General features: G+C 38.5%; 1 protein-coding gene across 2 annotated transcripts in view; it reads left to right on the top strand.

Moving 5' to 3' along the window:
• The window catches only part of ATAD1 (ATPase family AAA domain containing 1), a 55,752-nt gene that overhangs the window by 22,173 nt on the left and 21,167 nt on the right, over positions 1-12,412 (top strand). Inside the window, exons 5-6 of one of the 2 annotated variants that reach the window (XM_086679524.1) lie at positions 2,128-2,328; positions 10,237-10,343. In XM_086679524.1, the coding sequence (XP_086535650.1) occupies positions 2,128-2,328; positions 10,237-10,343 (308 nt within the window). The remainder of the gene's footprint in view (positions 1-2,127; positions 2,329-10,236; positions 10,344-12,412) is intronic. The other variant, XM_086679525.1, reaches the window with a different exon arrangement.

The following is a 12,412-nucleotide window of genomic DNA, read 5'->3' as shown; positions in this document are numbered from 1 at the left end:
CAAAGCTTTCGACGCATGTTGAGTTTCATACTCTGTAAACAAAACAAAACTGTGAAAAAGCTGCCTAATTAATAACACTAATTGTAATTCCAGAAGAAAAATATAGGAAAAACTTAATCCTGCTAAGGAGTGCCAAAACTAAACTGTCAGGAATAGAGGACTCAAAGTGATGAATGAATACTTGGAATCAAAGAGGACATTCTAAGAACACTTGCCTCGGTTTGTGAGGCGTGCTGTAGCAGCACAGTCAACAAGATACGAGGACTTTTGCATCAAAAGTTTGCTCAGAAAACCCTAAGATTCAAATAACATGCATATAAAAGTTTGTGGATCTGCATTCCATATTAAATTGTATGATCAAAATAATAAATGTCGTAATAATTCCAGGCATCTGCAGTCACCCCGTATGTTTTCAGTTTGATGTGAATTAAATGGCATTAGACCACTGCTCTGTGGTGTTCACATGTGCCATCCAAAGGAAGAAGTATCGATAGGGGGTTGAAATTATAAATGACTTCACTACATTTTTTACACCTGAATGGACTTAGTTAAAAATTGCAAAGGGATGTACTGGCAAAGCTGATTGACTTAAATTTTAAAATGGCTTCAGAAAAGTAAGATGACTAAACTTCATTAATTCTTAAAGAATTATGAAGACCCCCTAGAAAAATCTGTGCGTGCCCGAGGAAAAGTTTGTGTGCCTGAACATTACTTTGAAGAGCTTGATGTGAAAAATATTTGTTTTATGGCATCAAGCTTCTCATTAAAAAGAAAAAAAGGAAAATTTAGGCAGGGTGGGATTTTAATACAAAATATTTACTTATATTTTTGTATTTTCTTAATGTTTATTATTCTTGAGAGAGAGACTGCGCGTGCACGTGAGCGGGGGAGGGGCAGAGAGAGAGGAAGACACGGAACTCCAAGCAGGCTCCAGAACTGAGCTGTCAGCACAGAGCCCAAAGCAGGGTTCAGACCCATGAGCTGTGAGATCATGACCTGAGCTGAAGTCAGATGCATAACCGACTGAGCCACCCAGGCGCCCCTATATTTTATTTTTATTGCATAATAATATTTTGGAAATCTCCAAAGTCTCTTCATATTACCCTAATATGCCACCTGTAAATACTGTCTTTTTGAGTGCTATGACATGGGAAAAGTAGAGAAGCTGTGAATTAAGCAAATATTTTAAGTCTGCAGGTTATAATATTCTTCAGGCCCGTCTACAGATAATCTATAGCCAGGAACATAATTTTACTATTAACATAGAAAAATGTTACTTAATTTTAGTTGCTAAACAGTTGGTGATGATTCCCAAAATGCCCAAGGCCTCGACCAGTTTAGATCTCTCCTGTTAAAAGAATTACCTTAAGTTGTATTAAGCGGCAGACTACTGTCTGTGGAGACGATAGGTGAAGGATTCAGTTTCATTCCTTGGAGAGTAAAACAAAAGTGACTGGCAGCTTTTGTCCTTTGGAAGAAGAGATCATTATCTGTTTGGAAAAAGACGTGTGCCCTTTTGGATAAAACTTAAGTCTCAGTAACATCAAAACGGTGTTTGCTGCAGCCTGTTTTTGTTGTTGTTGTTTAATGTTTATTTTTGAGAAAGAGAAACAGAGCACAAGCGGGGGAGGGGCAGAGAGAGAGACGGAGACACGGAATCCAAAGCAAGCTCCAGGCTCTGAGCTGTCAGCACAGAGCCTGATGTGAGGCTTGAACTTATAAACCGTGAGATCGTGACCTGAGCTGAAGTTGGACACCCAACCGACTGAGCCACCCAGGTGCCCCTCCCGCAGCCTGGTTTGAAGAAGTTCTCAGTTTTCTCTGGGCTGTTCTAATGTGCTGTAGTGCTCTGTTAGCTTGTGAAGGTGGAGGGCATTGGACCATTTTGTCAACCATGGATCGAGTGGCCTGAGTTTGGATGTCAAGGGGATCCTGAGCTAGACCTTTGCGTGAAGGGAGAAGGCACAAGCATGCTGTAATTTTATAGCCGTCACTGACACTGAACTTAGGAAGTGGCGCCTTCCTTTCCTACCATTAACATGTTGGGAAAATTTTAGTGTGGGCCGAATTAGTATGTTGATTATCACATAAAAAATGTAAATAATAAAATGACATGTTAATTTCCAGGAGTTCTTCTGTATGGGCCTCCAGGCTGTGGCAAAACATTGATTGCCAAGGCCACAGCCAAAGAAGCAGGCTGTCGATTTATTAACCTTCAGCCTTCAACGCTGACGGATAAGTGGTACGGAGAGTCTCAGAAACTGGCTGCTGCGGTCTTCTCCCTTGCCATAAAGCTACAGCCTTCCATCATTTTTATAGATGAAATAGGTATGCGACTTTTCTGTGTGAGCATTTTATAACGCCATTTTTAAGGGTGGTATTTAGATGACCAGATTTAGTTTTCAACATTTATTAGGGCAAATTAGTAATACAAAAGAGATCACCAACATCCTTATATGCTGTGTATAATTTATTCCAGAATGAACCATAATCTGTTCATTCCGCTGCTCGGTAGTAGTTTCCTGTCTTCTGCGTATTACAAACATCACGCGGTGGACATCTGTGTACGTGTTTCGTCATGTACATGTGCTTGTCCGGGCTACATGCCCAGAAGTTGAACTGTTAGGTTGTGTGACATGTCTGTCTTCAACCTCACTAGGATTACCAGTTGTTAAAAGTGGTTTTACCTGTTTTCACTCTCTCCATTATATAGTTTCCCTGCATACCCCTAAAATTTATTTTTTCAGATATTATCATTGATTGATTTTTTTTTTTTTTTTTGTCAAACTAAAGAACACGAATTATCATTGTTTCGTGTTTCCCTGCATTGCTAATAAATTTGGGCATCTCTTACCATGTTGACTAGTCATTGAGTTTCCTTGCTTATAAATTGTCAGTTTTTCTTTGGGGTTATTTGCATTTTCTTGGTAATTCTTTGTTGGTATTATTATGATTGCAAATATTTTCTAGACTGGCTTTTCACTTTATGATAATTTCTTTTACAGAAATTTAAATTTAGTTGTATATATCTTTTTATCATGATTTATACTTTTTGTGTCTGGCTTACAAATTTCTTCCCTACCCCCATAAATATCCCTCTTTTCAAAATATATATTGTGAAGTAGGAATCTAATTTCATTCTTTTCCATATAGACAGCCAATTTATAAAATAGATTATCTTTCCCTGTTTGTTCATGACTTTTATGTTAGTATACTTTTTCTGTATTTTATGGATCATCAGTATTTTTGGTTCTGCTCCTGGTATGGTAAGTCATAATAAAGCTATGGTGATTGAAACTATAGCTTTGAATTATACTATTATATGTAATGTGATAGACTATACAGAAATATAGAGAGAAAAATGGTATAGATATATAATACTTTGGTTACTTGTCTGTCTTGTGTGTCTCATCAGTTTATTACAGCTATTTTGGAGTTTTGGTGTGAATTTTGCATAAAAGTGGTTATAGCTAGATTTAAAAAATTTTTAATCTAAGACACTTTAACCAGGAGGTGTGGTCAGTCTACCTTTATTTTGATAGCTCATGTATTTAGATTTATTTCTGCCACATTACGTGTGCTTTTTTATTTACCAATCTAGTGGACTTTTCTCACTTTATCCCCTTTTCCCTGCTACAGGTTTAGAAGTAACATATTCTTTTTCTTTAGTGAAACATTTAGAATACCTACTTGCCTTGAAAGTCTAGGCTAATCATTTCTGCCCTCCTCCCAAATAATTCCAGGGACCTTAGAACTCTTGAACACTAATCGTTCCACTCATTCCTTACATGTTAACATTTTCTCTTATTTTACAGTCTCCATAGTGGTTGTTATTTCTGTACTGGCAGTACTTGTTTAGAGACCACGTCTGCCAGTTTCTTTGCTCACTGTTGCTTCTTTACAAAGCTGCCTTTTCTGGATTTAATTCCCTTCACTGAAGTCTATCAAAGTTCTTTCAGCAAAGATCATGAGTACAGTAAATTCTGTCTTTGGGTGAAAATGTGTTAATTCTACCTTCACTCTTAAATGATAACAGAATTATTTTTCTTCAGCATTTTGAAGCTACAAGTCCATTGTCTTCCAGTCTTTCTTGTTGCTTTCAAGAATTCTGCTTATAGTCAAATATTGCTTTGTAAGTAATTTTATCTTTTCTCTCTAGTGTTATTAGATTTTTATCTTGTTCTCCTGTTTGATTATGGTTTTTCCAGGTCTGTATTTATTTTTATTATCCCACTGAGACTTACTGTGGTTCTTAATCTGATGATGCGTGGTTTTCATTCCAGAAAATTTCTCAGCCACTGCGTATCTTTGATTGTGGCGAGACTTCCATTTTATGTATGTATATATTTATATTTATATATGTATCTACCCTCTCTACTTAATTTTGAGTCATTGCCACATCGAGTTCTCCCATATTTCATCAGTTCTAAAATATACCATTTTGTTATTTACACTTTAACCTTTCTGAAGTTGGGGTAACATGTTATAATTTAATTGGCAGAGTTTTTTGAGTATTATAACTTACTTGGCAACATTTAAAACTTTGTTGATACATAAAATAACGATACAACTAAAACATCAATCTTTAAGTTTTAAAAAGCAGTTCTTTGCTTGGCTATGTTAACCTCACAGCCATTGGGTTTGTATTCTGTTGATTGCATTTGAACTTTAGAAGTTCTATTTGGTTCTTTTTTAAATTTCCCTTTTTTCACTATAGTTGCTTTTCTGTTTGAATTTCAGTCCCTTTTATGTCTTGGTTTTTTTTGTTTTTGTTTTTGTTTTTTAAGTTATTTATCTTGGGAGAGACAGAGACACCATGAGTGGGGGAGGGTCAGAGAGAGAGGAAAGAGAGAATCCCAAGCAGGCTGTGCTGTCAGTAGGGCTCAAACCCACACACCGTGAGATCACGACCTGAGCCAAAACCAAGAGTTGGACGCTTAACCCAACTGAGCCACCCAGGCACCACCCCCTTATGTCTCAGTTTTAAGCATACTGTTTTTATATATAGTTTTTTTGGATTGTTCTGTTGTCTGAAATTCTACTTCTCCTTTGTATTGTTAAGTGTTTCATACTAACTTGTTTCCTTGGCTCATTTCTAACGTTAGATAGCCTACAGCTTGTTTTTATAGGAGAATTCTGTGTTGCCTAAGACCAGTCAGAGTGCTTTTCCTACCTTCCACTTGGAGCCTGTGTGTGGAGTCTGATCATTCAGGGCTAATTTTTATGATAATTTCTCAGTGTGGATGTTCCTAGACTGAATGACAGCACAAATCCAGTCTTCGTGCCTGAGGGAGAGCCCCTGTGACCTTAGTTTTTTATTTTTCAGGGGAGACCTGTTTACCCCCAGAGCACAGACAAGACAGACTTGGTCTTTAACTCCCTGTAGTAGTGAGCAGGATTTTTTTTCTTGTCTACACTTTCTGTGAGTGTACATCCTTTTGAGCGGCTTGGTTTCAGCGTGGACATGAACGCCGAGGCGGTACACGCGTCCCTGCCTCCCTGCCGTGTCCACAAGTGCACGTGTCCACGGTTGGCACAGACACCTCATGCTCCCACCACATATTTCCTGAGTTCTGACGGTTGTTTTTTTCTCTTTCTTACAATCTCAGATATTCGTTAAGCTGTTTTTTTTTTTTTTTTTTAAACTGGGCTCTGTTATTTAGAACCGTTTTAAGTTTACAGAAAGCAGAACGTAGAAAGTTCCCATACACACATCCCCTACACACACAGTTTTCCTATTATCGGTACTTTGCATTCGTGTGGTACATTTGTTATAATTGATGAGCCTGTATTGCTACATTATTAATCACTAAAGTCCGTAGTTTATATTAAGGGTCATTCTTTGTGTTTATAGGCTTTGACTAATGCATAATGTCCTGTATCTACCATTACTGTATCAGACAGAATAGTTTCACCGCCCTGAAAACCCCCTGTGCCCCACCTGTTCATCCTAAACTCCCAAAGTCCCAGCAGCCACTAGTCTTTTTACTATCCTGCCTTTTACAGAATATTGTAATTGGAATCATACAGTATGTAGCCTTTTCAGACTGGCTTCTTTCACTTCGCAATATGCATTTAAGGCTCCTCCGTGTCTTTGTGGCTTAGTAGCTCATTTCTTTTTATGGCTGAGTAATATTCCATTGTGTGGTTGTACCACGGTTTGTTTATCCATTCATCTGTTGAGGGACATCTTGGTTGCTTCCAATTTGGGGCGATTGTGAATAAAGCTGCTAACAACAGTGATGTGCAAGATTTTGCGTGGACATACATTTTCAGCTCAATTGGGTAAATGCCTGGGAGCGCGTTTGCTGGATCCTACAGTGAAACTCTAGCTTTGTAAGAAACCACCAAACTGGCTTCCAAGATGGCTCTGTGATTTTGCAGTTCCACTGGCAATGAATGAGCGGTCCTCTTGCTCAGCATCCTGTCCATCACTTGATATAATCAGTGTTTTGGAATTTAGCTATCCTAGCAAGCATGTAGCGAACGGTACTCATTGTCATTTAAAGTTACAGTTCCCTAACGACATATGACGTTGAGCATCTTTTCATGTGTTTATTTGCCATCCGTGTATCTTTGAAGTGTGTGTTCAGCTCTTTGGCCCATTTTTTAATTGGGTTGTTTTCTTATTATTTAATTTTATGTTCTTTGTATATTTTGGATACACACTTTTTATCAGGGAAGTAGTTTGAAAATCTTTTGTCCTAGTCTGTGGCTTATATCTACTCTCTCTCTTCTCTCTCTCTCTGTCTCTCTCTCTCACTGTCTCTTTTTTTAAATGCTTATTTTTGAGACAGAGCATGAGTGGGGGAGGGGCATAGAGAGAGCGCCACAGAATTCAAGGCAGGCTCCAGGCTCTGAGCTGTCAGCACAGGGCCTGACCCACAGCTGGAACCCACAACCATGAGATCATGACCTGAGCAGAAGTCAGATGCTCAACCAACTGAGCCTCCCAGGCGCCCTGGCTTATCTCTTCTCTTACCAGTGTCTTCCACAGGGAAGAATTTTTAATTTTGTTTTTCTTTATTGAGCATTTAAAACATTTTTTTTAGCTTGTTTTATTTTTTATTTTTTTTAATTTACATCCAAATTAGTTAGCATCTAGTGCAACAATGATTTCAGGAGGAGATTCCTTAGTGCCCCTTACCCATTTAGCCCATCCCCCCTCCCACAACCCCTCCAATAACCCTGTTCTCCATGTTTATGAATCTCTTCTGTTTTGTCCCCCTCCCTGTTTTTATATTATTTTTGTTTCCCTTCCCTTATGTTCATCTGTTTTGTCTCTTAAAGTCCTCATAAGAGTGAAGTTATATGATTTTTGTGTTTCTCTAATTTAGCGTAATACCCTCCAGTTCCATCCACGTAGTTGCAAATGGCAAGATTTCATTCTTTTTGATTGCTGAGTAATACTCCTTTGTGTGTGTGTGTGTGTGTGTGTGTGTGTGTGTGTATACCACATCTTCTTTATCCATTCATCCATCAATGGACATTTGGGCCCTTTCCATACTTTGGCTATTGTCAGTAGTGCTGCTATAAACATGGGGGTGCATGTGTCCCTTCGAAACAGCACACCTGTATCCCTCGGATAAATACCTAGTAGTGCAGTTGCTGGGTTGTAGGGTAGTTAGATTTTTAGTTTTTTGAGGAACCTCCATGCTGTTTTCCAGAGGGGCTGCACCAGCTTGCATTCCCACCAGCAATGCAAAAGAGATCCTCTTTCTCCACATCCTTGCCAACATCCGTTGTTGCCTGAGTTGTTAATGTGAGCCATTCTGACAGGTGCCAGGTGGTATCTCCTTGTGGTTTTAAATTTTTTTTTAGTTTTTTTTTTGTTTTTTTTTTTACATTTATTTATTTTTGAGACAGAGAGAGACAGAGGATGAACGGGGGAGGGTCAGAGAGAGGGAGACACAGAATCTGAAACAGGCTCCAGGCTCTGAGCTGTCAGCACAGAGCCCGACGCGGGGCTCGAACTCACGGACTGCGAGATCATGACCTGAGCTGAAGTCGGCCGCTAAACCGACTGAGCCACCCAGGCACCCCTCTCCTTGTGGTTTTGATGTGTATTTCCCTGATGATGAGTGGTGTTGAGCATTTTTTCATGTGTCGGTTGGCCATCTGGATATCTTCTTTGGAGAAGTGTCTATTCATGTCTTTTGCCCATGTCTTCACTGGATTATTTGTTTTTTGGGTGTTGAGTTTGATACGTTCTTGAGAGATTTTGGATACTAACCCTTTATCTGATCTGTCATTTGCAAATATCTTCTCCCATTCTGTCAGTTGCCTTTTAGTTTTGCTGATTGTTTCCTTCGCTGTGCAGAAACTTTTATTTTGATGAGGTCCCAGTAGTTCATTTTTGAGCATTTTTAAATTTTAATAATGCCCAACTTAACTTTTTTTTTTTTTTTTGGATCGATTATGCTTTTGGTGTTGTATTTAAAAACTCATCACCAAACCCAAGGTCATGTAGATTTTCTCCTATGTTATCTTTGGACGTTTTGCAGTTTTGTGTTTTACATTTAGATCTAGAATCAATTTTCAGTTAATTGTTGTGCACAGTATAAGGTCTTTGTCTAGATAGATTTTTAGCACATGGATGTTCAGTTGTTCTAGCACCATTTGTCGGGTATGCATTAACTTTAAAAATATTTTTTTCCCAACTTTTTTGTTAGTATTTACATATGTGTCTTTTTCCATCCTTTGCAACATTCTGAGCTCTTAGATTTAAAGTGTCTCTTGTAAGCAGCACACATTTGGGTTTCCTAACTGTCCAGTCTGATTTCCTAACCACCTATGTAGGTACTCTAAGACCATTTACATTTAACATTTTTTCTTTAATTTTTCTTCTATGTTTATTTACTTTTGAGAGAGAGAGAGAGAGAGACAGAGCGCAAGTAGGGACGGGGCAGAGAGAGAGGGAGACACAGGTTCCCAAGCAGGATCCAGGCTCACAGAGCCTGACGCAGGGCTTGAACCCATGAACTGTGAGATCATGACCTGAGCTGAAGTTGGACGCTTAACCGACTGGGCCACCCAGGCGCCCCTACATTTAACATTTGATGTAATTACTAATATAGTTAGGTTATTTATACTTCTCCAGCATTTTAAGTTTTTTATATTATTTCAAGCAGCTGTCTTGCCAGAACCAACTTCTTAGTAATGAAGATGATTTAGGAATAATTGATAGCAGAATTATGGTGGTTAGCTGGCAGCTGTACTGACACATATTATCTTTAAAAAGAAGCAATTTAAAAATGACTACATTTTCTACCTCCAGAGTAGATGGGTTAGTTTGGTACCTAGTCCAACAGTGGGACGGATTGTATGAAACTGAAACTACAAATGAAAATCCAGAATGTGTATTTGTCATCCGAAGACCCTGTAAAAAAAAAAAATTTTTTTAAGTTTGGACCAAAGCATTTCTGTGTAACTCACACGTATGATTGTAGTTTCAGTGCTAAAATGCTAGTTATTTGAAGGGATAGAAGACAAAGCACTTGAAATAGGATTATACTAGAAAATCTAGGACTTATGACTGTCTTTTTTTCATAACTAGGAGGTACTGTTCCTCCTACCCCTCTTTAAAAGCATTTCATGTTCTTTGTAGATAATTGGGAAGACAGCAAATAGTTCAAGAGAACATTTAAATTGTCCTCAAGTCTGTCACTGAGAGATAACTAAAGCGATTAGCGTTCTGGTGTATTTTCTTGCTGGCTTCTTTACATTGTGTCACGTATATGCACATGCCTATGAGCATGTGTGTTCGAAACCATTTTCTGTCCTGCATTTCCCACGGAATGGTGTTTTGACATTTTTCCAATGCCATTTTTCTTTATTTCCAGGAAAATCGTGTGAAGAAAAAGAGTGTGACCCACAATTAAGAATACATAGGATGCACATAACCTGGGATGTTAGGGCCAAAGCATACAGACCTTCCTCCAAGACACCACTTGATCCGTATCTTCTAATTACCCGATCCTGTACTTCTTTACATATGTTGGCATTAATGTATTGATAGGAAAGAATTAAAGATTGGGAGTTGATTGCGTTTTAATTTCTTAATTATTTGCCAAAATTGTTGTATCAGACCAATGTATGAAAAGGGATAGTTGAACTCTTTGTCTTGTACTCTTTCACAGATTTGTTAGCTTTTGATTTTTTGGTTAATGGTTTGAAGTTTTACGATGAGTAAATAATTCAAATTAGTTTCTAAGGTTGAGGACTTCTTCCTTCTAGACTCCTTTCTGCGAAACCGTTCAAGTTCTGACCATGAAGCTACCGCCATGATGAAAGCTCAGTTTATGAGTCTGTGGGACGGATTGGATACTGACCACAGCTGTCAGGTGTGTGAAAGAAATCTGCCTTGAGCCGGTGGTGGTGGTGGGTGCTGATGGGGGATGGGGGGCAGCAGTGGGTGCTGGTGGCAGTGGCGACGGGTGTGGGGGGTGGCGGTGGTAGTAGGAGGAAATTTAGTGGGCTACTTCTTAGGCTTTTTTAGAGAAGTTTTTTGTTGTTGTTGGTTCAGTCATTTGTTAGTAAAACTTTATCAATTCATTTAATAATTTATTTCATATTTCACTGATACAAAATGTTTAATACTTAGTTTTCTGGGCCTAGAAAAAAAAATGTTTTAACTTTTTGGTTGGTTTTATTGATTTTTATTTATTTATTTTTTATAATTTTATTATTTTTTTAATTTACATCCAAATGAGTATATTGTGCACCAGTGATATCAGGAGGAAATTCCTTAGTGCCCCTTACCCATTTAACCCATCCCCCCTCCCACGACCCCTCCAGTAACCCTTAGTTTGTTCTCCGTATTTAAGAGTCTCTTCTGTTTTGTCCCCCTCCCTGTTTCCCTTCCCTTATGTTCATCTGTTTTGTCTCTTAAAGTTCTCATAGGAGTGAAGTCCTATGATATTTTTTCTTTCTCTGACTAATTTCACTAGGTATAATACCCTCCAGTTCCATCCACGTACCTGCAAATGGCAAGATTTCATTTTGATTGCCGAGTAATACCATTGTATATATATACACCACATTTTCTTTATCCAATTATCCATCGATGGCTCTTTTCATACTTTGGCTATTGTTGATAGTGCTGCTATAAACATGGGGGTGCATGTGTCCCTTCGAAACAGCACACCTGTATCCGTGGAGAAATGCCTAGTTGTGCAATTGCTGGGTTGTAGGGTAGTTCTATTTTTAGTTTTTTGAGGAACCTCCATACTGTTTTCCAGAGTGGCTGCACCAGCTTGCATTCCCACCAGCAATGCAAAAGAGATCCTCTCTCTCTGCATCCTCGCCAACATCCGTTGTTGCCTGAGTTGTTAATGTGAGCCATTCTGACAGGTGCGAGGTGGTATCTCAGTGTGGTTTTGATTTGTATTTCCCTGATGATGAGTGATGTGGAGCATTTTTTCATGTGTCGGTTGGCCATCTGGATATCTTCTTTGGAGAAGTGTCTATTCATGTCTTTTGCCCATGTCTTCACTGGATTATTTGTTTTTTGGGTGTTGAGTTTGATAAATTCTTTATAGATTTTGGATACTAACCCTTTATCTGATCTGTCATTTGCAAATATCTTCTCCCATTCTGTCAGTTGCCTTTTAGTTTTGCTGATTGTTTCCTTCGCTGTGCAGAAGCTTTTTATTTTGATGAGGTCCCAGTAGTTCATTTTTGCTTTTGTTTCCCTTGCCTCCGGAGACGTGTTGAGTAAGAAGTTGCTGTGGCTGAGGTCAAAGAGGTTTTTGCCTGTTTCCTCTTTGAGGATTTTGATGGCTTCCTGTCTTAGATTTAGGTCTTTCATCCATTTTGAGTTTGTTTTTGTGTATGGTGTAAGAAAGTGTCCGGATTCATTCTTCTGCATGTCGCTGTCCAGTTTTCTCAGCACCACTTGCTGAAGAGACTGTCTTTATTCCATTGGATATTCTTTCTTGCTTTGTCAAAGATTAGTTGGCCATACGTTTGTGCGTCCATTTCTAGGTTCTCTATTCTGTTCCATTGATCTGAGTGTCTGTTCTTGTGCCAGTACCATACTGTCTTGATGATGACAGCTTTGTAGTATAGCTTGAAGTCTGGGATTGTGATGCCTCCTGCTTCGGTTTTCTTTTTCAAGATTGCTTTGGCTATTCGGGGTCTTTTCTGGTTCCATACAAATTTTAGGATTATTTGTTCTAGCTCTCTGAAGAATGCTGGTGTTACTTTGATAGGGATTGCATTGAATATGTAGATTGCTTTGGGTAGTATTGACATTTTAATAACATTTGTTCTTCCTATCCAGGAGCATGGAATCTTTTTCCATTTTTTGTGTGTCTTCAATTTCTTTCATAAGCTTTTTATGGTTTTCAGTGTATAGATTTTTCACGTCGTTGGTTAGATTTATTCCTAGGTATTTTATGGTTTTTGGTGT

This window comes from Puma concolor, chromosome D2 (genome assembly GCF_028749965.1).
Source record: "Puma concolor isolate L17-30 chromosome D2, mPumCon1.1.hap2, whole genome shotgun sequence".
NCBI lineage: Eukaryota > Metazoa > Chordata > Mammalia > Carnivora > Felidae > Puma > Puma concolor.
The sequence above is the reverse complement of the archived record's forward strand: the minus strand, read 5'-3'. Positions and strand labels throughout refer to the sequence as shown.